We start from the raw sequence: 26,185 nt of genomic DNA, 5'->3' as shown, positions 1-26,185 counted from the left end.
AATTTTGGTTGTAGTTACTTGCTGTTTGAGAACCAAGAAAATGTCAAGAAATAGGAACTGAATTAAAGAACACACTTTATAGCCTTTGATAATATGGAATCTGTCATATCGGGTTGTCATGATTTCACAGTGTTGAGAAGTTGAGTCCATAAAGTTTTTGTGGTCACATTTGATTTTGGAGATTTCTGGTTGCTGTGTTTTCAAAATTTGAACTACGTAAGAAATACTTTCGTTTTTTCCAAAAACAAAAAATGCTTGTATTATTTCTTATCTGGGAGTAGCAATATCATTTCTTGGTAGTTAATATCTTGTGAGCCTAGAGGAAGAATCTGAACTATATATGGAATAGAATAAGGAAGTTGTGGATTGAGAAAGACCTGTTGGTGCTTTTCAACTCTGTAAGGAGTCTCCATTCAGCCTTGCCACTCATAGTGCGACAGTAATGAGTTCTTCATCAGAAACTACTTTATGTTCATTAGTTCTGTTGTATATTGAGGATTTCTGTCTTATAAGCCAAATTTCTTAAATGAATCAAGTAAATATATAAATATAGACATTTTGATACAGTTAAAAATATTAAACTACTACTGTATGCCTAACATTCAGCCTAGGTATGATTGTGGTATAGAAGAATATGATATAATCATTGCAGTCAAAGAATTATAGTTTTTGTGTGTGTTTTTTGGCGGGGGGTCAGGGGGAATGTTTATGACCTTCTAGTCTTTTTTCCAAATGTACCATGCTTTTATATCACTGGAGTGAGTGTACATATAATTTTGTATCTTTTCCTTAATATTATCCTATTTTCTTTGTTGTATAATCTTTATTACTATTATTTTTTAAATTTACTTTTCAATTACAGTTGACATACAATATTATATTAGTTATAGGTGTTTAGCATAGGAGACATTTATATAACTTAAGAAGTGATCGCACCAATAAGTCTAGTACCCATCTGACACCATTTATAGTTATTACAGTATTAATGACTATGTAGTCAATAATTAATTTTTTTAAATGTCTGCTTATACCTATCATTCAGAACCTGTGCCATCTATTAACAATTCTGTTTTCCCTGAGGGACTATGTCTTCTCTCCTCTAATGAGAATTATTTAATGGCCACTTCGTTTTGTTTTGTTCTTGGCTAACTCATAAACTCAGAACAAACTTAGAAGTGCAACCATAATGCCTGGTTTGGATCTTACCCAATAGTGTATTTAATTGTTTTTTCCTTGATCCACATTTTATATATATATATGATGAATTGATATATGTTCTTGTAAGCTATCTCAAATTCTTTGTGGGTTGAAGGAATGAGTCAGAGTAAAAATAAATATTGGTAAATTACAAACATACAAAAAACTTCTGTTGGTGGTTGGGCATTTTTCCAGTGTAATGAATCATATTTTTCACACATAGATTTCCCTCTCTCAATAATTTTCTTAGAATATATTTAAGGAAGTAGGTCAAGGAATTATGGAATACTTTAGTGGTTCTTAGTATTTAATAGTGTATGGTCATTTTTTAACGTGAACAGAAGTGGAGAAGTAAGATTTAGTAGCATATTTTATTTCTTTATTGTAACATGAATTTGAATCATTATTTATAACATTAGCACCCAGAGCTGATATAAAACCACTTACTATTGATTCTTTTGGGAAAAATATTTTTCCCTCAAGCTTCTTGAGTTTCTATTAGATGTCTTTTCCCTTGAATTGTGGGAGAAGATGACAACATTTAGATGGCAGTGATTTTGGACTATATAGATTCTTCTCTGATTCTGTCCTTCCTTTGAATAAAAAATCCCATTTAAAAAAATTAAATGTTTTTGACAGCGAAGACATTTGGGGTAGAGCCTTGTATTCTGATCTTTCTACCCTTTACGTTTCCCATGCAACATCCATTTGCTTTTTAAATTTGGTTTTAGATCTTAGTCTAATAAGATAACTTCAAGCCTTTACTTTGAAACACTTATTATTGTAAGAGAGACACTTATTATTTCTTGGTTATAAGAACTTAAACATTACTAGATGGAAAGTATGGGGAAGTCATATAATCAACATATTTTTTATTTTAAAGGAATAAATGGCTTAAAATAGACTGTACATTTGGGGATTATTTACAAGCAAGTTCTGTCTGTTAATGATGTGACTGATACACTGAGATCTTTCACAACACAGAAGAAAATCCATTTTTAGGTATACTTTATATCAAAGTTAATAGTTGAAAGGGCCTAAATATTTCTGTCACTAATTTTTAAATCACTTAAAAAAAAACCAAAAACCCAAAACCTCCAGACCAGTAAAAGGCTTTATCAGCCTCTTTACTATTCTTTGCAGTTGACAATTCATGTTAATATTCTCAGAATTTGAGAATTTTAAATTTTATATTGCTCATAGGCAATCTATATTATTTTTGGATGATTAAAGTAGATAACTGATTATATTCTCATTGAAAGGCAGCTTTAGGAGTTTTAGATTTATATCTTCTGATTTAAAAAATGATAAAAATAAAATTCATTATATAGAAAATTACTTTTTAGTCCATTTAACTTTAATCTACTTTTTTGCAATATATAAAGAATATCTGTATATTTAAAGCACTTCATTTAAGTGTTGTTGCTTTTTTTTTTTTTAGAGCCTATATATGAGAGGAAAAGCAGAAAATTAGGCACAAGATAATTTATACAAACCCTAACATTTTATTACTATTTCATTAGGTAATATTCCATGTGGTCTTCAGAAGTGCTTTGTTTTATAATCTGTATTTAGACTCTTTTCTGTAGTCTTGTGCTATATATTGAAAACCTTAAGGTTGTAATTTATAATATCTAGAACTAAAGATTTCATAGAAAGTGATTTTATAAGTAAGGGTTAAAGAATTTATGCTGATTTAACTTAGAGAATAGAGTAAGTATGATTTGATTACCCCTTCAAGCATGTAAAGGAATAGATAAGGAAGATACCAAGTTGTTTTTCTGTAATCTTGGCAGATTAAGTTAGAGAAAATGGTTGGTTTTGGTTGATCATAAGGAAGTATTTCTTGACTATGGAAGTGATACAGAGGAATCTGTGCTGAGGGATTCACCTTACACAGAGACTTGGAGGAGAGAAGGTCACCTTTTTGTTATGTATGGCAAAGTAGCATCTTCAAGACGGTGACTAGATCAGATTGCTAGAAACCCCTACCACTGGGATTCTCTGAAGTTATTCTACTCTCTTTTGATTCATGAGGATACTGTAGAATTTCACATTGTGCCATTGGTTAATAACATAATATCTGTGTGAAAATCTCTTGAAGTTTAGAGATACCGTGAAGGACTTAGTTGGCAGAGGAGAGGGTTTTATTACTGTTTTGATGTGGTTGTTGAGATGTTTGCTTGTAAGTCAGCACTTGATTCTTGCTTACCTATTGAGACTTTTGATGCTAAATTCTTCAAGGAAAAGCTTCTGAAAGACCAATGTCAGTCTCCTGAGGCCAAGTAACAGTTGGATTATCTGCCTTCCATGACTAGTAAGAACTGAAGATTCCTTTTGAGAAGGCAAATAATGAGTTGGATATGGCGATCTAGCAGGTCTGTTTCTCTTTCTTCCCCCCGTAGGCCTATCAGCAGTCTGATGGGGCAGAAGACATCAGAGATGGAAGGTGTTCCAAACTTGGCAAAGGCCATCATTCTAAGGAGGTAAGCTCTGATTTTGAGCAGGTAGAGCAGGCAGCTCTTCCTGCCTTAATCATATCCTCTTGCTCTTTGGAAAGAGGGATAGAGAGAAAGAGCATTTAAAATGAGGCTGAAGTATCTCTATTAGCTATTATAGGGGGACATTTTTATTAGTCTTTTGATTCTTATTTTTTCTTAGTCCCTCTCCCCTTTTTAAGATTCCTTGATTTTTAAAAAATTTTCTCCACAGAATATTTGCAGTTTAAAAATATGGCTGATTAGTTATCTGTTGTTTTGGGATAGGAAGGATGAAGAGATTTTTGTTTATTTCCAGTTAATCTCCTGTTGTGGCTATTTTGATGAGTAAAATGATAAAGGTTTTTTTTTGGATTTGTCCTGAGATCATTTTGAGGTTTGGGTTCACATGGGAACAATTAAACAAGAAACTTGTCTTTTACTGCACTTCAGATGTAATGCAACAGAGGCATAGGTGAATTTTATAGTACTTGAGGTTTTTAGGGATGTGTACCATTCTTGCTCAGATGGGATGTCTTTCCCTCTTTTTCCTCCTTTCTTCTTTCCTTCGCTTTTCCATTTACTTAGTGGCATTCAGGACTTTGAAGAGATGGCTCTTCCCAGCATTTAAAGGTACTTCTCATAGCTTTATAACACTACTAGAGGCCCGGTGCACGAAATTCGTGCACGGGAAAGGGGAGTGTCCCTCAGCCCAGCCTGCACCCTCTCCAATCTGGGACATCCCTCTCACAATCCAGGACTGCTGGCTCCCAACTGTTCGCCTGCCTGCCTTCCTGATTGCCCCTAACCACTTCTGCCTGACAGCCTGATCACCCCCTAACCACTCCCCTGCCAGCCTGATTGTTGCCTAACTGCTCCCCTGCCAGCCTATTTGCCCCTAACTGCCCTCCCCTGCAGGCTTGATCGCCCCCAACTGCCCTTCCCTGCTGGCCATCTTGTGGCAGCATTCTTGTGTCCACATGGGGGCAGCCATGTTGTGGGTTGGAGTGGTTAATTTGCATATTACTCTTTTATTAGATAGGATAGAGGCCTGGTGCACGGGTGGGAGCCAGCTGGTCTGGGCAAGGGGCCTGTGGTGGTTTGCAGGCCGGCCACACTCCCTGGCGACCCAAGCGGAGGCCCTGGTATCTGGGATTTATTTATCTTCTGTAATTGAAACTTCGTAGCCTTGAGTGGAGCCAAGACTCCTGCTCGCTCCATGGCTGCAGCCATTTTTGTTGGGATTTATTTATCTTCTATAATAGAAACTTTGTAGCCTTGAGTGGAGGCTTGGGCTGGCCAGGGTGTGCGGAAAGCTTGGCTTCCTCCATTGCCGGGGAAATCCAAGCCTCCTGCTCTCTTAGTGGCCGCAGCCATCTTGGTTGGGTTAGTTTGCATACTCGCTCCTGATTGGCTGATGGGCGTGGCTGGTGGGTGTGTCGGAGTGATGGTTACTTTACATATTACTCTTTTATTAGATAGGATAACATCTCATGTGAGTTAGGCCTTGAAAAAATGGAGTCCTTTGACAACATCGTTGTGCTGAGTAATGTAAGTATTGTCAGAAATACTTACAAGATCACAATTGATCTTGGTGGTTAACTCACAGTTTAAAAGATTAAATACTAGTGTTTAGAGCCACAGTATAGATAAAGAAGACATGAAATATGTTACAACATAGACAATTTTTTGACAAGGTACTTGCTGGAGGTGTTAGATTGGAGAGAAAAATAATGTCAGAAAATCATCTAGAATAACAGACACAAACTACAAAAAACATATATAATGACTCAAATGTTATATGTTATTTTTTGTTCAGACGTTTAGAATGGATGTTTCCCGTAGATGAGTAGCTCCTTTGGTGGACTTACAGCTGCAAAGTTGGAGGAAAGGGGGAAGGGGAAAGGGGAAAGGAAATGGAGGGTTATGTGTGGATGGTTTTACTGGGCCAGGCCCAGGAGTGGGGTCTATAGATCGATCGATCTATCTATCTATCTTATCTATCTGTCTGTCTATCTCTATATATATCGTTGTAAGGATTTTTTTTTTAATGTGACAAGGTTTTGTGCAATCACTATCTGACTTTACCCTGGTTACTATTTTGAGAATATAAAGGAGCAAAGGCTAGAGCAGAGACACTGGTCAGGAGATAATTGTAATAATTCAGGCAAGAGATGGATGTGATGGGGTGGTAAAAAGTGGTCAGATTTTAGGTTTATTTTGAAGGCAAAACAGACAGTTTGCTGATAGACTGGATATGTTATGTGGGGGAAAGAGAAGAGCTAAAGGATAGCTGAAGATTTTTGCCTGAGTAAGAAGATTATGGGAAAGAACAGGTTTGGGAGAGACAATCAGTTCAGTTTTGGCTTTGTTGACATGTTAGCGGCATCACATTGTAAATGGTTTTGTATTTTCTATTTTCAGATGCAGCAATATTCCGCACCCTTCCATTCAGTTCTAGGCACTATCCCATGTCAGTACATGTAGATATAATGCATTCCTTTTAACATTACCTTTTGTGGTTATATTTGAAAACCGTGTGTTGAGGCACTATTTTATACTCTTCACAAGTAATAACTCACTTAATCCTAATATCATCTCTGATATGCTGCCATTATTTGTCAGTTATAAATAAGTAAACTGAGGCCCAGAGAGGTTAATATACCTGAGGTAATATAACTTGGAAGTAGCAAAGTCACTGCATTGTGTTCCATTGTATGACTATCATAATTCACTTCACCAACCAACTATTGACAAATTTAGGGCTAGTTCCAACTTTGGAGTTATTATATAAGAACATCCTTTTTCATATCTTTGGGCATTGATGTGTTTCTGTAGGATAAATAAGAATGGTAGTATTGCGTCAAAGGATATATATATTGCTTATTTTAACAGATATCACCAACATGACCTTCAAACGAATATCAATTTATCCTCCCAGGATGCCTATCTTTTTTTTCTTATTTTAAATCTCTAATCTAGTAACATTTTCCCTCATTTCCCTATACATTTTAATGATGAATCAGTACACCTTGTTTGTAATAGTTCTAAGTAGTCTGATTAAATCCTGTGCTATATGTTGAACTTATAGCAATTGCCGGAGGACATAAAGAATGAGTATTCAAGCCAAGGAAAGTGTGAATGGGAGCACATTGTGTTTGAACTGGGGTGGAGTGGGATTGTGCACACAGTAAATTCAGGTCACTGACTCCTCCCCAAAGGTAACCAACATCCTGACTTCTAACACATTAGTTTTAGATTTACATTTTTTGCTTGTTTCTTTCCCTTAATATCCTGTTTGTGAGATTAGTTCATGATGTTGTATATAGCAATAATTTGTTCATCTTTGTTGTGTAGTATTCTAGTACTTGAATATTTATCCATTCTGCTATTGAATAATCCAGGTTTGGATTATTACAAATAGTACTACTTTGAGCATTGTTTTAAATGTCCTTTGGTGGACACATGTATGCACTTCTTAGCAAATGAACTTATTTTGTCAGAGGGTTGGCACATATTTAACTTTCTGATATCTTGCCAGTTTTCAAATTGGGTGTACCAATTTTTTGCTCCCACCAGCAGTATATTCACGTTCCAATTGCCCCACACCCTTATCTGATGTATTGTGTTTTTCATTTGAACTATTCTGACGGGGATGTAATGGTGTTGCATTTGGTTTTAAAATGCATTTCCATTATGAATAAAGTTGGGTCCGTATTTTACTTGGCATTTTGATACCCTTGAGTTGAAGTACTAGTAACTGGTTCTTTCCATAAGTACTCTATACACGTGTTTGTTTGTTTCACAAGTAAAAATTTAAGGTATACTCCAGTATATAAAACAGATTAATAAGAGTATTTATTGAGAGGCAGTATTATAGCCTGGTAAATAAAAACAGAGTCTGACCCAGACTCCTCCATTAGGAATCTTAGTTTTGCCACTTATTAGCTGTGTGACTTTAGGCAAGTTACTTAACTCCTATTTGCTTCAGTTACCTCATTTTTAAAATGAATGCAATAATACTTTCATCATAAGGTCAGGCTCAAATAAGTTAGTTTGTATAAAATACATAGAACAGTGCATGGTACATAATGTAATGAGTACTACTGTTAGCTGTTAGAGATGACATAAATTTATTTTATGAATTGATACGAAGTTAACTGACAAGAACAATCAAGGTTTACTGTAGGACACAAATTTGAAATTGAAGATTTTAAGTGATAGTTGTGGTTTTATTTTAGCCTCAGCCTCCAGGGTGTTTTTTTGTTTCTGCATAATACCAAGGAAATCTTAAGTATGCTCAATTAAAAATAGATAAGGTTTACCCAGTAGTTTTAGGATTAAGATTTCAGATCAGTTTAATTGACAAGTAGTAGAAAATGTTTATTTTGAAATTGTTACTGAATATCTCAATTTGTTGGATTTCCTGTTTTTAAATAAAAAGCGGAGAAGTTGCACTAAAAATAATGGTTTCAGTACATATTGTGCTATCACAACACATCTGCATTACAAGCTTGCTTTTTATTGCTCGCAGCCACAGGACGCGTAGCACATGTTCTCAGCCCTTGCCTGGCACAATGAAGTGTGCACCATGGGAACTACAGTGTGTGTTTATTCTCAGGTGTAAATTTAATGAGCCAACGTAGAGGCTTCATTAGGAACAAAAGTTAGAGCTACACTTTTCCAAATTAGTGACATATTTTCAAAATATTCAAACAAAGGTGGCAAGTAAAGCTATACAAACCAACACGAGTTTAGCGACAGCACACGCTATGTGTTGTTTGGTCTCTGATGTGTTAACATTAGGCATATGAAAACATTTGTGTGTGTGCTGTGATCGTTCATAGTAGTTAATGCTACAGCCTTCTGATGCGGCCACAGGCTGTTGCTTCCAGTCTTGCCTGTTTGCAGGTGGCCAACCCTTACACCAAGAGAGCATGTCCAATTAATATTAGGCCTTCAAACAGACTTAAATGAGTATCTATCTTTTTTTTAAATACATTTTTATTGCTTTCAGAAAGGAAGGGGGAAAGAGAGAGAGAGAAACATCAATGATGAGAGAGAATCATTGATCAGCTGCCTCCTGCACGCCCTCTACTGAGGATCTAGCCCACAACCCGGGCATGTGCCCTTGACTGGAGTCGAACCGGGACCCTTCAGTCCCCAGGCCAACGTTCTATCTACTGAGCCAAACCAGCCTGGGCTGAGTATCTGTCTTTACAAGCTCCGCTAGCACCAGTTTTGTTTCTCCCAGGAGACTGTCTCCCACTGCTTCTTAGTCAGTATGGGCTCCACCAGGCTGGCCAGTCTCCCCTCTGTCTTACCAACAGCGTGATTTCATGTTCCCGTCTCTGTGGTAACAGTGCCCAGTACTCTCATCACCATCTGTCTTAGTGCTGTAGTTTCTTTGTGGTCCTGCTTGAACTCCACCTCTTATCAGAATCAGTCCTCTCTATTGCCACTCTTTCCTGTGAAATCCTGTCCCAACATTCTAAAACTTTTTTAAAAGACTTTTTTTCTAGTAAAAAATGTACATATATACATATATATATGTATGTATGTGTATGTATATCATAAAGTTGTACTCTGTGAGTAGTACTATAAATCAGTGCCACTCACAAACTCCATCAGCAGAGGGAGCTAAATAAAAGAAGACAAGTCCCTGAAATTAAGACCTGAAGGAGAAAAAGTACTTACAAACAATGACTTTTTCACATATGGCTCAGTAGGGAAAAAGAGCTTGAATAATGTTAGAAATCAGTGATTTGGGCCCTGATCCCAGGTTAAAACTTCTTTGAGGTGATTTGTAAAGTGTTGTTGAAAGACTTAATTTTATATCATGTTAAAAACCTACTTAGGGGGATGACCTGATAAACGGATATTAGGAAAAGCAATCTGGTGTTTAATTTTTTAAAACCCAATTTATCCCCCCTCTGAAAGTTTTATTTGTTAGGGATGATAAAATGAGGTTACTAGCTTTGTGAAGAATTCCATATGGAACACTGAGCCCTAAAGTTGCTAAGGATTATAGATAACCTATTCCAAGATTTTAAGATGGAATTTTCAAGCAAATTTCTTCTATTTTGTTTTGATTAAGTGTATGTATCTTAATTTCAGTTAGCAGACTTGAAGAAAGAGAAGCAGAACTGAAGAAGGAATATAATGCATTACATCAAAGACACACTGAGGTGGGTTTCTGGGTTTTTCTTATATGCTAATATTGGGATAAAAAAATAACCTTAGAAATTATGTCTGAATTTTTCTTTGAAAATCAGTTAGTATATTTCTTGGGAATTTATTTTAAGAACACATTAAATTTCATGTAACATTTGCCTAATTACCAAATGTTGACTTTTAATTTTTTTAAATTTGAAATTACCTTTTCATTTGATGAATTAGTGTGCCTCTAATAGTTGTTTCTTTGGTTGACCAAGTAAAAGCTTCTGTGTGCATAATAAAAAGTATACACACCGCTAATATGAGAGAATTGATTTAATTTATTCTGTTAACCGTTGAGAAATGATGGATTGGTAAATTATGTGTAGGAGTCTCTACACTTATAATCCAGTACAAAGGACTTATTTGCATTAAGCTTATAACAAATAACATAAACACAAATTATAATGTATTAAATGGAAATAACTCTAAAACAGGTTTTCTGCATGAAATATAGCACTTATACATTTAAAGTTACAATTTTAGTAATTTGTAGTATTTTAAAGGAACAACCCCAGCACATAATCTCTCCAAAGCAAATTAGGAAATGTACTTGAGGTTGTTGTTTTTTTATAACCTTCTTTTTATGATTGTCAGGCTTTTGTTTGTATCTCCTTAATGTGAAAATCATTTCTGGTGTATCATGATCAGTCTGAGGGTCACATATCTAAACATGCAGAATGTTCATATTTGTTTAAGGAAAAAATAAGAATTTCTCTTTTTCCCTTTCTAGTCCAACCTCTCCCATGATACAGATGGTTCCAGTCTCCCGCTTCCATTTTTCTTTCACCAGTTTGTGTAATCTCTAATCCTGCCTCTGGTAGAGACTATAGATTGTTGTTTTAGGAAGATAAAACCCACTGCACTCAGTTTCATTTACTTTGGGATAATGTGCTTAACGCTCTCTTGGAGAGGGGTTTGAATTTCTTCCTGGCACATAAGGTTGGATTATTACTATCTTAGCTTATGTAGCCACACACGAAGCATGAGGTGTCACAGAATTGGAATTCAGTGGCAGAGGGAAAAGACTGGCCACAGGAGGCTGGAACCTTAGAGCTCCGGGAAGACAATAACATCTTCCCAGCAGCCTTTTCGGAATGAAAAAAATGTCCACATTTTAATGAGATGGAACTTGATGGATATCAAGACTGTTAAAAAACAATTGATTGGTAAAGGCCTATTGTTGGTTCTTTTTAAATTTTATGTTGTTAAACCTCACCTGAGGATATTTTTTCATTGATTTTTAGAGAGAGTGGAAGGGAGGGGGAGAGACAGAGAGAGAGAGAAACATCGATGTGAGAGAGACACATGGATTGGGTGCTTCCCACATACCCCAACTAGGGCCTGGATGGAGCCTACAAATGAGGTATATGCCCTTGACCTGAATTGAACCTGGGACCCTTCAGTCCGTGGGCTGGCACTCTATTCACTGAGCCAAACCGGCTAGGGCTGTTGGTGCTTTTTACATCATTCATTTCAGTGACTGAACAATGCCTGTATGTAGTGCTTATCAATGCCATAATTATAAGCAGGAATATGTTTATGTACCAGAAGTAATTGATAGTGATGAATAATCCTTTTGGTATTTTCCATTGAAGTTCTAACCTTTGTAATAATGGATGATTATTAAATTAGGATGTGTTAAATTGAAGCATGCTTAAAATACATGCATTCTTGAAAAATCACTGTAGAGTGAAATTTCATATTTTTTCTCACATATTTATTTAATAAAAGTGATGTTGCTACAGAAAAACCTGACACCTTGAAATAAAAAGCTATAATAATTTTTCTGTCCTGTTCCTTCAGAGAAGGACAGTCCAGGAAGAATAAAGATCTCAGGAGAAATCTTAAATACCAGTTCAGAGAGCTGGCCCGGGCAGTGAGCAAGGCTGATTCCACATGAAGCAGGGCAGCTCTTTTCACCGGCCCCTCCCTCTGGCACAAGCAGCTTCTGTCCTCTGCCCTGATACTAGTAGGCGCTTTATTTTACTCTGCTTCTAGGAAGGTTTATGTAACACAGAGGTAGCTGCTTTGAAATGGGGACTTGTTCCACTCTAGTCCCCATTTTCTGTGTTGATACATCTGTAGGAGAAATACCATGCAATTAGCAATAAAATAAATAAATAGCTACCCAATATTAATAATAAAATAAATAGCTATCCAATATTAATGAACCAGGTGTCCTTTAAAGGTAAATTCTGGAAACCTTCAGGGAAAAGATGTAACCTCCTTTTTTTCATGATTATTACCAACTGAGGTAAGCTTTCAAAACAGGCACAAAAATGTTTAAATATCACTTTTTGCTGCTTAGGGGAAATCTGTGGCTTTTTTGGTGAGTGAATAACTTGTTCTCTAGTCAAATCCAAAATTTTGTACACATTACTGAATTTGTTTAAAAGAACACATGCTTAATGAAGAGGGCAGTGTAGGAAATATAAACAAGTAATTGTGAGGCACTTGACCACATGTGTACATACCAGCTGTACCGGTAATAATGCAGATTTTTTTCAATAGATGAAGTTACACATCTGTTGATATATATGCGATTTGATATTTATGCTATTTTGTTGTATTGACAGCAAGCTTCAAAACTTCATATGTCAAATTTTCTGAAGGTGTTAAACATCATAGATATTTTTACGCTTAAAAAATGTCGAATTTTGTGCCAAAAAAGAGCATTTGCGGGAAGTTTTAATTCATTACTTTATTTTGAAGAAAAAGTTACCGTATACTTTGGGAAGCTTATGGTGAACATGCTTCATCTCAAGATACTTGTGAACGCTGGTTTAAACGCTTTAAAAGTGATGATTTTTATGTGAAAGACAAAGAACATACAGGTCAACCGAAAAAGTTTGAAGACCAACAATTACAAGCATTATTGGATGAAGATGCGTGTCAAACTCAAAAACAACTTGCAGAAAGATTAAACGTCGCTCAGCAAATAATTTTCGATCGTTTACAAGCAATGGGAAAGATTTTAAAGCAAGGAAAATGGGTGCCACATCAACTAAACGAAAGACAAATGGAAAACCAAGAAGTCAATCAGTAAAATGTTGCTTCAACGGCACGAAAGAAAGTCTTTTTTGAATCAAATTGTGGCTGGTGATGAAAAGTGATTAATTTTGAGAATCCCCAATGTACAAAATCATGGGTTGATCCAGGTCAACCATCAACAACGACTGCAAGGCCAAATTGCTTCAGAAAGAAGACAATGCTCTGCATTTGGTGGAATCAGGAAGGTGTGGTGTATTACGAGCTTCTAAAACCAGGTGAAACCATCAATACTGATCGCTACCGACAACAAATAATCAATGTGAACCATGCTTTGATCGTGAAACAACCAGAATGTGCCAGAAGACATGGCAAAGTAATTTTGCTTCATGATGACGCACCACCACACACTTCAAAACCAGTTAAAGACATGTTAAAAGATCTTGCCTGGGAAGTATTAACCCACCTGCCATATTCACCAGACCTTGCTCCTTCAGATTACCACTTGTTCCGATCAATGGCACATGCACTTTCTGAGCAGCATTTCAAAACGTATGAAGACGTGGAAAATTGGGTCTCTGAATGGTTTGCCTCAAAACAAGAAAAGTTCTATTGGGATGGTATCCACAAGTTACCTGAAAGATGGGGGAAATGTGTAGCTAGCGATGGACATTACTTTGAATAAAGCACTTTTGATGTTTCTCTTAGAATTATCGTGTTTCCTTTGATTATAAAATCCACATTTTTAACCGGTACACCTAGTACTCTTAGTATTATTCACCGAAAACTTGAACCCTGGTCTTAGTTACATCAGGGAGTGTTTAAATGTATTCTCACTTTATCCTCTAACCAAACCCATTTTACACATTGAAGTTTAGAAAGAGAATATGATTTGTCCCAAACCCCATGCTAGGATGTGACTGGATTTGAACCTAGGCTGTCTGATTCCATTGCCTGAATTTTTAGTAACGCTTTTAGGTTGTGGAATAAATGGATGTTAAATGCACTAGAAATTTTTCTGTGACTCTTTGCTTTATGATATCTCAACAACTTTAAGAAGAGTGACTGCAGATATGATTCTTGGGCTGCATATGGAAAAATTCAAGGTCATCATGATGAAAGAGATCCATGCTACTGTTTCTAAAACCTCACTATTGCCTTGCTTTTCCATTTTAGTTAAAGCTGATAGTCCACCTCTACTGTGAAGATTTTTCCAGGTGGGAGGGGATTGGGATTTTCCAGACAGTGTGTTTGGAATCTTTCTTCATGACTCTAGCTTTGGCTTTTGGAATTGACACCTGACTCTGCGTGAATAAATGAGCATACCTGAGATCAGGAGGGATGGGGCTGGTGGACCCAGTAGTAGCTTGCCTAAGCATATCCCATTTTCCTCTTACCTCTTCTATCTAGCACCACTGATCTAGCCCTCCCACTCATGATTTTTGAAGACCAGAGCTACATTGTGAAGCCCTATAATTAAAATTTATTTTTTTATTGTATAATTTGTTTTTTCTACTCTTGTGCATTTATAAAATTAGTGCATATTTTATTTCAGACGTCAGGAAATGCTTAAGGGTTGGGGTTTTTGTGGGTGTGAGGAAGAAAGGACAATGAGCTTATTGCCTGCCTACAGAATAGACTAAAAGGCCAGACAGGGTGAGTCCTATAATGCTTACCTGCTCAGTTGACTGAGTCAGAGGGACCTGAATTCTGGCCCCAAAGCCAACCAGCTAATGGTAGTTAGAACATAGTTGATCATAGCTAGCAATGCATCTGAATTGCTTAATGAAACTTCGATTCTTCCATTTGAACTAATCAATTTTATATGATTACTATCAGTATAAAAGAATTCAACTTAGGCTTTTAAAAACCATTTGAAGATGTAAATTGTTATCTGTTTGGCCCAAACATCATTTTGTTATATTAGTCTCACTTAAATTTTTTCCCTTAAAGTTCTTTCAGATACAAGAAGAAAACAGCTCATTATTTCTGGCTTGCTGACACAAAGACAAAACCTGTATTTTTGTAAAACTGTTCTTTACGTGGCGGTAAAGAGAAAATCTGTAAATTTAAAATAAGTATATAAATTTAAAAGTTGAAAAATACTTTCACATGTCATAGTCATGCAATTTTATATTAATTTTTCTTTGCCTGACTGATTTTTTGTTTGGATTAGTCTTAGTGGGGAAAAACTTGATTAATTATTTATTTTATGTTTGATTCAATAGAATTACTCATCTTAATTCATGCATCAGTGTTTACTGTTTTCAAATTGATTTATATATAATGATGGTACATGAACACCAAGTAAAATTTTTACAACAAAAGCAGGTTTTAAAATTAAAAAACAAATTTTGTTAAATTTTTTTTCTTTCATTTGTTTTCTTTATAATACATTACAATGAATATTTAAATTACTAAAGTTGAAACCCACCTTCATACCACTAAAGTTTAGAAATTTCCAAAGATATTTTATGCTACAGTTTTAAGAATTCAGGGAATATTCCCAAGAAAGATATCAACCTTTTTTTATGCCCTACTCTTAATATTTACATCCCTTTAAATTGCTGACATACATTTTGTTATTTTTAAAAATAATTTTTCTTATTATATCATGATAGTATCTAGAATAGCCTTTTTTATTTTATGATTGAAATTTGTTGCATTTTACATATTCTAATGCCAGATTTAGGTTTCTTAAAGATGGAACTATAGATTATCAAGAATGAAATAGGACTGTAGCATTTCTTGGCAACTTATATACTTGATATTCTTGAAGCTTTCACTTCCATATTCAGCCTGTGTATCCAAGACACAAAATCACAGTGCTCTGATTTTTTTATTTGTTTTAATGTGCTGTTGTTATACCAGTAAATTAGCAATCAAAGGAGAAAATATATTAGCATTCTTTCAACTAAATATGTAGAAATAAGAAATAAAAACATTGGCATTTAATTTAATTACCTAATTAAATGGAGTGATCCATACTCTGAATCCTTTGTAAAAGAGAATCACCACATAAGGGTATGGTTTTGTTAAACAAAAAACTTTCACAGCTAAACGCTCTTCTGAGGACATCTCAGATTATCTCCTTGTCAATTTCTTCTCAAGTGTTATGTTAATTTCTTTGTTGTTTCCCATTTTGTTGAATGGACTTCTCAGATGCCCTCTATTATTTATTTTACCTCTTATATCATCTCCTCCCCAGTGTCTATATCCTAATTTCTGCTATTTATGTCAAAATTATATCATTTAATAGCACCACATTGTAAAAAATAGCTTTTTTGCTAAGCAATATGTTGGCTACTTTTATGGCTAACAGCATCCTTAAATGTAGCATTTGCATATTCCTTTGCCATTCAAAAATTTTTATTGAGGTGACATTGGTTAGCCACACCTTACAGGCTTCAAGTGCACAACTCAAACATCTGCATACTGCATCCTGCGCCCATCACCCAAAGTAAAGTCTCTCTTCCTTCCCATTTATTCCCCGTTTGCCCTCTTCCACCTCCTTCATGAGCCCCCCCCCCACCAATTTTTTCATCCTCATATTCTTTTATAGGGAATTATGGATAATCTGATAAATAAGAAATGTATAAAAAAGTGTTCTTTTTGTTTTATTCCAGGTATTATTTTTAAATTTTTGTGTATTTTTTTTTCTTCAAAACAGATGATCCATAATTATATGGAACACTTAGAAAGGACAAAACTTCATCAGCTCTCAGGGAGTGAACAACTAGAATCTGCAGTTCATAGTAGAATTAGGTAAGCTGTGTTATACGTTTTGCCTTGAGAAAAAAAAGCGAAATAACCTGTCTATGTCTGTTTCTCTCTGTTCTTTAATCCTGGAACAATAGTTAGGCTGTTTCAAAAGCTCTCTACTGTGGTTGGAATGCTATAGGAAAGAATAGCATCGAAAAACAGAAACAGCTTTCATTATTTCCGAGGTAAATTGTGAGCCATTCCATATAAGCAGCATGTCGAGATATTTTGATTGCTTTCTAATAATGTATATTACAGTAGGTTTAAATTTTTTCTGATTTGTGGGAACGCTGAAAATTTCCCAATCCTCCTGGTTTAAAGTCCTTTTTGTTAGAGAGAGGCACATTTGAAAGGGTTAGCTAGTGAGACTTCTGTTTGATGTAGGAGTGTGAATAAATTATGTAGATCTCCAAGCATTGTAGCCAATGAGCTAAGCCAGGACTCTTGGTGGAGAGGAACGTAGTTAATAGGCTGCCTGTCGCTCAGGATAGCTGCATAAATGCTAGGAGCAGCAGCTCTCTGGTTTTGAGGTGGGGAGAACGGGGTGACGTCATCGCTTCGGAGCTGCTGCAGGATGGAGTGGAAAGCTGCTGCTGATGGCATTGTTTTCGTGGCAGCAGCTGAATGACAGATCCTCACTACAAAGATACTCCTTTGGCCCCCGTGTAGGCCTCCTGGTTCGGGCGTTTCACCATGCCAGCACAGCGCCATGAGTCCTGGATGCATGCTGCTGTTTGTGTTTGGCTTTGTTGGCGGGGCGGTGGTCATTAATTCTGCTATCTTAGTATCTCTCTCTGTTTTGCTGCTTGTGCACTTTTCTATTTCTACCGGTGTGCCAGCTCTGACGCAGAACCTACCAAGGATACTCAGGTACTCCAGTCTCTCTTAGCAGCCCCTGTTTAGTTGGTTTTTCTCAATTTTTTTTTTGCTTCATGGGTCTGCTTTGTAACCATTTCTGTTGCAGATTGAAACAATGGAAAATGGCCTGAAGCGAGGATTTCTATTTTTATTTGTATTCATTTGTAGGCCATCACTGAGGGATGCTGCTTTGTGTTGGGAAACGTTGGACTTAGGAAAAGGGTTTTCATATTGTACTTAACCTGCAAGTGCAAGGTCAATGTGGTTTGCTTTAAGCAGGGTGTTGAAAGAGCCAGGGGAGAGCAGAAGTCGAGTTCCAGTCCAAGTTCATACAACCTCTGGTTTAGCACCTGAGCATTTAGGGGCAAATAGCTTTCATGCTGGGACTTGCAGTCTATTAGACACAGGCCGTAGTTGTTTATTTTGTTTCAATTTTCCTTTAATTGGTAGAGGTTCAGTCATTATTTTTTGCAAATTTTGATAGCAGCTCATGAGAACTGACAATTTAAATTAATTTTCCTTCTAAATTGTATTTTAAAGTGAAAGGATATAAACCTTTTAGGGCAAGAAATGCATTTTCCTCCATTATCTACACATCAAAGTTGTGAAAGCTTTACAAAGCCTATTCACTATTGTTTAGTCAGATGTTGCCCTTTCTTTGTAGACTTGGGTGACAAATATTCGTGCCTGCTTGTGGGGGTAGTCATTAATCTCTTTTGCTTTTCTGCTGTTCGCTCTACTTGCACCCTATAAGAACCATCTTGTACGTTTTAGAGATGTAAGGTTTTGATTTCTTTTGTTTCTAACTCATCAAACTAAAACTATCTGACTTGTTCAGCTTTCTACTTTGCCTATGGTTTTAAATGAAGGTTCATAGTGCATAGCTTTTATTATTTTATTATTTAAATGTTTAAAACACTTAACTACTAAATTAAGAAGAATTAAAGTAGTAAATTCCTTCTATGTATTCTTTTTAATTCACAGGTCAATTCATGTTCAACATTAGCTTAAGACCCAGAAATTGAATTTTATGGTTGGTCATTTATTTCCTTTCCTGATTTTATAAAAATCAGGAGCAATCTCATTACTTGTGTATATTTTAGTATATAAAAGATTTGTATGTGTGTGTATGTATATATAAGCTTTTAGGAAATTAAATACACCTTAACTCAAGAATATGTAGAATATTAAAATGAGATTGATTTTAAAGGCTGTCTCAGGTTTCCATTCTGTCTGAGAAGTCAGTGCTGTGCTGTACGGAGGGTAAGAGGCTTTGGAGTTGGATACACATGTTCTGTCACGTGTTGTTAGCTGGTAGACCTTTGGCAAATTGCTTAATTTCTTTGTTCCAGAGTTTCCTCCTTGGAGGTTTTTTACCCGATTAGGGTGGTTTTAAAAATCAGGTGAAATAATTATTTTATACTTTATAAGTTGCAATATATAAAAAATTAGACAAGTAAATAATATTTATACTTATATGTTCCCCTTTATTAGAAGAACTATTTTAGCTCCAGCCATCTTATTGATCAAATAACATGATTAAATTGAAAAGTTCCTTGACACAAAAGTTGCTGTTAATCTGAACAAAAATATCAAAGTCTTCAATATGAAGATTAAATGGTCAAGAAGCAGGTAGTTCAAGGAAAGTACATGGGCCTTGGAGTCAAACAGGTCTGACTTTGAATCCTATCTCTGCCAATTACTAGTGTCTAAAGTTTCTGATCATCGATTTTCCTAATCTGGAAACTGGGAATATAATCCCTATTTCTTTGTGAGGATTAATCAATAATATAAATAAATCATCCATTTCAGTGCTTGCCACATGGTACTGAACAAATGTATTTTTTTTTACTCCCCTTTATATATATAGTAGATTTTATTAATGATTATTTATTTTAAATGTTAATATAACTGAAGAATATTTGTGATTTATGCATGTAAAGTAACTAAAAATGGATATATTGATCTAAGTCAGTTTAAAAAGAATGTAACAAGGATTTACGATAGTTGATGATAACTTTGTTTTTAGACAATAATGGCATTGAAACATCTTAGGTTTAAATCTGCCTCTTTGATACTTTCCCACATGTGTTCCATTCTATAGTTTCTTCTGTGAATTTTACCGCAGCATTTAATACATAGAGTACTAAACATGCATACCAACATAGTACAGAACTAATGTTCACCTTTCGGGGTTTCTTCTCAAAAGTAGGATTCTAACTGGCTTGCATAATTAATTACATGCCTTCTCCCTCCCCCTAACTCTTACGTAATTTATCAGTAAAAGGAGGAGAGAAGATATATGTAGTAAGATTATTTTTCAAGAGTTGGCACAATGTAACCCAGAGCATCATTAACCCTCTTGACAGATAGTGACAGATAGCTACCGATCTCTGAAGAAAGTTCCCTCCCTATAGAAGAGTATCTGAATGATTAATAAAATCAAGATAAAGAGGTGTGAATAATTCTTGTAATTAACAGGAGTAGGAAAGTAACATTTGTATGCACAGCAGACTCCTTCCCCCAGTAGTTTTACACTTTTTCAGTAGAATTTGATGTGTGTGAAAATGAATATGTTGTCATTCATATAGAAGATAATTCTGATGACTGGCCTGTATTTTGATTTCTGTTAGCAATTTGATGGGTTTACATGATGTTTTTAATATCTTCCTGGTTGTCTTTGCATTTTGGGTTAGAGAGCTTTCTATTAAATTTCATCTATTAAATTCCCGGTCAGTTTTTTGTTTATGTCATTAAGATGTTTTAAAAAAAAGGTCATCTAGTAGCTGTTAGAACTTTAAATTATCCCTCAACTTGATGTTGAGGGATAAACATCAAGCCAACAACATTTTGTTTTGCCAAATATGGACATTAAAAAAAATCACTTTCCAATTACTGTCATTATCATTTGATGAAAGAAAGAGCATTTTAAAATCAAAGAAGCAGAGCTGTAGAAAAGGGTCATTCTCAAGAAAGAACTGATTCTATGATATATGGAAATGAATATGTGTAAAGGATGTACTATGTTATCCATTAAGGATATAAATAATGCCTATTTTTGTAGTGAAATTATGAAAACTTTGTTGCTGAACCAGCATTTGGGAATAACTAGTATAAACAGAATAGTAGACGAGTTACTTTAATTTTGTCATTTGGTTATTTTGGTGGCTCATTGTCACAAACTTGGGCTTGGCGTTAATTATTATCTAGTACTTAATTGTGTACTACCTGCATTTGAATTTTCCTCCCAAATTAAACAGGAAAAGTAGCCCGAGTGTGAAGAAGTGATGAATAATTAACTCTAACTGATAAAGGCCTAATTTATTTTCTTGTGCATACAAACTTAATAAAATGTAGTATCTGACCCTAACCGGTTTGGCTCAGTGGATAGAGCGTCGGCCTGTGAACTGAAGGGTCCCAGGTTTGATTCCCGTCAAGGGCATGTACCTTGGTTGCGGGCACATCCCCAGTAAGGGGGTGTGCAGGAGGCAGCTGATCGATGATCTCTATCTCTCTCCCTTCCTCTCTGTAAAAAATCAATAAAATACATATATTTTAAAAATGCAGTCTCTGGACCCCTTTGCTTCACTTAATCTTTCTTAACATTTTTTAAACTTTCTTAAAGTTTTCTGATAGTTTTATAAATCTTTTTCTGATTGTCATTAGCGAAACTGTTTGTGTTAAGTGAGGGCACATTTCAAAAGTGGCTTAAGTTGTATAAAAATGAATTTACAGAATAAAGTACTTATTTAGCAAAACAGAATATTTTGCCACTTTTATTTATAACCTCAGTGTTTCTATTCTAAGTTATATTCAGTCTTAGTAGTAGAGGTAGAGCTCCAAACTTTTAGTGTCTCATTTCTTGCCGGTTTCCACACTTTTGAGTTAGTGACCTAGGATGACCTTGTGGTAGGGTTGTTTCCAAATCCCTTTGATTTTGAATCTTCTGTGCATCAGCAAAGGACAGGTTTCTTGTTGCAATTCTATTATTATTGAAATTGTAACCCTTGTTCATTGAAATTTCCCACAAAGCAGTGGAAACTCTACAGTCTTTCATAGAATTTTTTGGCCTCCTTGTTTGGAAAAACTGACAATGGTTTTTTTCATATGTACTGTGATCGAAACTCATACATTCGTTCTGCTCTTGCTTTATGGGATAAAACTCTTTTGAGCTCTTTTTACTGTTTAATCAGTAGCCCTGATTTAGATCATATGTTGATTTTCCTTTAGGCAGGAAAGGAATACCCTGAAGAAGGTTGGGGTTAGTGTGAGGACTTGGGAAGTCTAGAAGCAGAGGTTGGGATCGCTGCCAAAGGAGGAGGTTACAAGTTTCTCTAGGATGAACCTAAGCGTGAGTGAAAACTTAGCAGTTGTTCTCTCTGTGCAAGCAGACCCCCCCTCCCCCCACCCCAACTGCTTTCTGGGCAGGAACTCATCAGTACTTCATAAAGTTTCCTGAACCACTTCTTACTGCTTTTCTTAGTTGATTGCTTCGGGCTAATTTAAACTTCTGTGGACCTATATTTTTTCTTGGTAAGTCTGATTGTTCAGATAGGCAGACAATACTATTTAAGAGTAATGATTCTAAAGTAATAACTGCCCAGGAGTATTACTTATAGTCATAATGAATAAAGAATTTTTAAAAATGAATGAAAGCTTAATTTTTTCTCCCCTCTCCATATAGAAAAGAACGCCCTATATCACTAGGGCTTTTCCCTCTACCTGCGGGAGACGGATTGCTTACACCGGACACTCAGAAAGGTGGAGAGACCCCTGGATCGGAGCAATGGAAATTTCAGGAATTAAGTCAGCCACGTTCTCATACCAGCCTGAAGGTAAGCTTTATTCTGCTGAAAACTTCAGTTTATATTTTATGAGTAAAAATTGAAGTACTAGACAACCAAAACATAATAAAATGAAATAGTTATACATTTTAGTTGTAAAACTAATGTCTTTTCTTTTTTTGGAAATGAGCTCTTCCCAAGGAGTTTTAGTTTTTACTATTCTTTCTCAAGTTGTTAATGATACTAATGACCAACATTTCTATTTGATTTAGGCTACATTATATGACTTTAGGGTCGGGGGACTAGTGAACTTAATTTTGTTTTTTTAAAGTTGAAAATCATTGCCACCTGAAATCCTTGGTTTACAATTCAGTAGGGTTTTACTTTTTAAAAACCGGCTCCTTCCTCAAAACCCTTCATAAAGAAATATCCAAAAGTACATTGTGTTTCACTTAAAAAGCCGGGTATTAATTTATTATAGGTTATATTCTTGACCAAGAACTTGTCATCAATAAGTTACATATATTATATATATATAGTATATATTATATAGTGTAATATATATATATACACCTATATATATATAAATAATATACACTAGGAGTGGAGATATACTAATAATTAGTTTTTAAAAATATTAAAGCTGTAATCTATCTTATAACATGGAATATTTATATACATATATAGGGAATGTTAGTTATAAAAGAATATTGTTACATTATAAAATCTACTCTGTCATAATGTAAACAGGCCATGTACAACGAACACACATGAGTTATTTACATCTTATCTCCTTTTCCTGCTCTCTCTCTTTTTTTTTTCCAAATTACCTATCATACTCTTAAGTACTTGAAGTTGGCATTTAGTTATTGACTTTGTTTCTCTCCACTAAGAACATAAAATCCATGCAGTTTATTTACTGTTGTATTCCTGCCACTTAGAAAAGTGTCGGGCCCATAGTGACCAATTAGAACACGTTTGTTGAATGAATTATTTCTTTTAGTTGCTAGAAAGACTTGTAGGCTAATATAAATAGCCTGTTTCTCAGTTCTAGAAGGTGGAGGCATTTAGAATCATACCATTGACCTTTGAAATGTGCTCAAAACACTTAAGCAGCCAATCAATATTTGATAGCTTTTCTTCCCCTGAAAACTATTTTTAACATTGACTGACCACATCTTTTCCCCTTTTCTTTTGCTTGTTGTTCATTTTACTAGAATCTGATCATGCAGCTGCTCAGTATCAGCCCACTTGTTTGATACCAGTCCACAGTGATGCCAGCGGGAAACTCTCATTCTTACTCCTACGGCCACACTGGCTTTTTTAGCCTGCCTGTAGGATTAATAGATCTTCCCAATCACCCATCCCTCCATCGCCTACTTGCTGTGTCCCTTTCCTAAAACAAAATTAAGTAGGAGGGATACTTTTAGTACATAAAAAATGTATGTCACATGGTAGCAATATTTAATTACTATCAAAATGGCACCTTAAGAGAGGATTGTTGTAATTCTCTTGTTTTAACCCTACCAGACTGATGTAGCGATTTTTCGGTAATCTCCGAATCTGCCGCTATACCGCTGTACCTAATTTTTGGTACTTTGCCTAGACCTATTTTCTACAATGTCTCCAAGTTCCATCTTATTCTAACCACTTGTTTTCATGTAACTAACATTTTTCTATATCATGTTGATTTTTTCTCTTTAATGCTCAGGAGCCCAGGTATAGGGGACAGTTAGGTTCAGGGCCTCAGGTCTGGTAGGTTTAATCCAGTGACAAGCCATAATAGAACTTTACTGGCAAGTTATAAACTAATTAACAGATTATTAATAGGGACTTAAGCATATGTGTTTTGTGTGTCCTCCCAGAGATACTAAGGCAAGCACTCCTCAGAGAGTTTTTAAATTAAAGTCCTGTCTCACTCTACTCTGAGCCACTAAACAAGAAAAAGCCTCAACAGATAGGGATTTCCAGGACTGGAGTGGTGCATTAAAAAATGGCAAAAGTCTAGTTTGTCGCCAGTGTGTGCTCAGTGGTTGAATGTCAACCCCTGAACCAAGAGGTCACTGGTTCGATTCCTGGTCAGGGCACATGTCTGAGTTGTGGGATCAATCCCCAGTAGGGGGCTCGCAGGAGGCAGCGGCAGCTGAGCGATGATTCTCTCTTATCATTGATGTTTATATCTTTCTCCCTCTCCCTTCCTCTCTCTCTAAAAATCAATAAAAAAATACATATATATAAATATATATGTATATACGCGCGCGTGTGTGTGTGTGTGTGTGTGTATGTATTTAAAGTCTAGTTTGTCAAGTATGTCTATTAGGACATATTATATTATTTACCCAAGCCCTGTTATTAACCAGATGTCTTTTTCTCTAACTTTGTGAAAGGCTGGGAGTCAGTTTAGAGTTCACCTGTGGACTGTGTTGCATGTACCCACTAGTCTTGGTTCCTGTGCATGACGGAAACTAGACTATCTCTAAAGTCATTGCCGACTTTCATTTCTCCCTGAGAACTTGGGAAATGACTAGGTATATTTAGGGCATGCCAGGTAAGAATTATAATTAATATTAATTTTACCAGCACAATTTTTTCCTGTGAATTAAGGTTAAGATGAAAATGCTCTGTGAGAAAACCACATGATGGGTTATAACTGAAAAAACAGAACTGTGGGAAACCTTGTGGCAGAAGAATGGCAGTCAAAGGGACTTGCCAGTGATTGTAAAGTGATAGACCTTATCTGTTGCTATATCGAAAATTTCTCACTGTAAGAGATTTGTAGTCAATAAGGTTATATCTTCCGGTATTGGAAAATCTTCCAGGAATAATACACCTACAGAAATGTCCACATTGTCCTTAAAAAGAAGTATTTCTACATACTATTCATTCATTTATCATATACAAACAAGTAAATAAATGAAATAATAGGATTTCAAGTATTGTTATATATTATTAAAAGAAAGCAAGGTGAGGGGATAGAGAGTAATTAGTAGGAGGGTGCTTATTTTAGGATGGTAAGGGAAGGCCTCTCTGAGGAGGTGACTGGTACATTGACCTGAGGGATGTGTACGTACATGGAAATGTCTGGATGAATGAGTGTATCAGGATAATCAAATAGCATCTATGAGGGCTCTGTGGTGGGGACAGACTTTGGCACATTTGAGGAACAATTGTTTTATCTTCACCCTACTTCTGAGACTGCCAGTCTTACCTAGCACCGACATCCCTTTTCTCAGGGTTCCCCCAAAACATCACCTTTATAAATCTAATGGAAAGTTAAAAATTCTTACCCTACGTTGTAGCAGCATTTGACACATTTGAATACTCTGCTGTTTGAAATGCTTTTATCAACTCTGCTCACAGGACACTACTCCTTGCTCCTCCTTCCCCATTGTTGGTTGGAATTCCCAGGGCTTACAGCTCAGCCTTCCTCTCTACCTAATCTGGGTCACTCAAGTTCCATATCTATAAATGCGACCCACACATCCATGTTCAAAAAGTTGAATCTCCAATCTTGACTCCTTCCCTGAACTTGCTTTTCTTTATGGGTTTCTCACATAAATATTTGTATCCTGCTTAGGTTACCACTAGTCTAAAAATACCACCCTTCAAGACCATTCTAAATGCCACAGCTTACATGAAGCCTCCTCTGATACCCAGTTGATGGTCTTCAAGTCTAGTTCAGAAGTTAGCTCAAGGCAAAAAGCAGCGGAGTTTTATATTGCATCATTGACAGAAAGTTTTTTGGTGAGGGGCTTCTTGTGAAATTGGTAAAAAGCAGTGTCTTATGTAAAATGACCAAAACAGTGCTGTTTAAAATGTATTTTGAAAGTTAAGGCTGGGGATGAGCAAAAAATGTTAAGGTAGGGTTGTTCATCCATTTGAATTATATTTATGAGCAAG

General features: G+C 35.8%; 1 protein-coding gene across 5 annotated transcripts in view; it reads left to right on the top strand.

Moving 5' to 3' along the window:
* The window catches only part of SPAG9 (sperm associated antigen 9), a 104,251-nt gene that overhangs the window by 26,857 nt on the left and 51,209 nt on the right, over window positions 1–26,185 (top strand). For 2 of the 5 annotated variants that reach the window (XM_079797899.1, XM_079797898.1), the window contains exons 3-5: window positions 9,792–9,862; window positions 16,552–16,646; window positions 22,186–22,336. In XM_079797899.1, the coding sequence (XP_079654025.1) occupies window positions 9,792–9,862; window positions 16,552–16,646; window positions 22,186–22,336 (317 nt within the window). Of the gene's footprint in view, window positions 1–3,608; window positions 3,684–9,791; window positions 9,863–16,551; window positions 16,647–16,805; window positions 17,514–22,185; window positions 22,337–26,185 lie in introns of those variants that run through there. The other 3 variants (XM_079797902.1, XM_079797901.1, XM_079797900.1) reach the window with 2 other exon arrangements.

Source organism: Cnephaeus nilssonii, assembly GCF_951640355.1.
Source record: "Cnephaeus nilssonii genome assembly, chromosome: 19".
NCBI classification, from domain to species: Eukaryota; Metazoa; Chordata; class Mammalia; order Chiroptera; family Vespertilionidae; genus Cnephaeus; species Cnephaeus nilssonii.
This window is presented reverse-complemented; position numbering and strand designations above follow the sequence as displayed.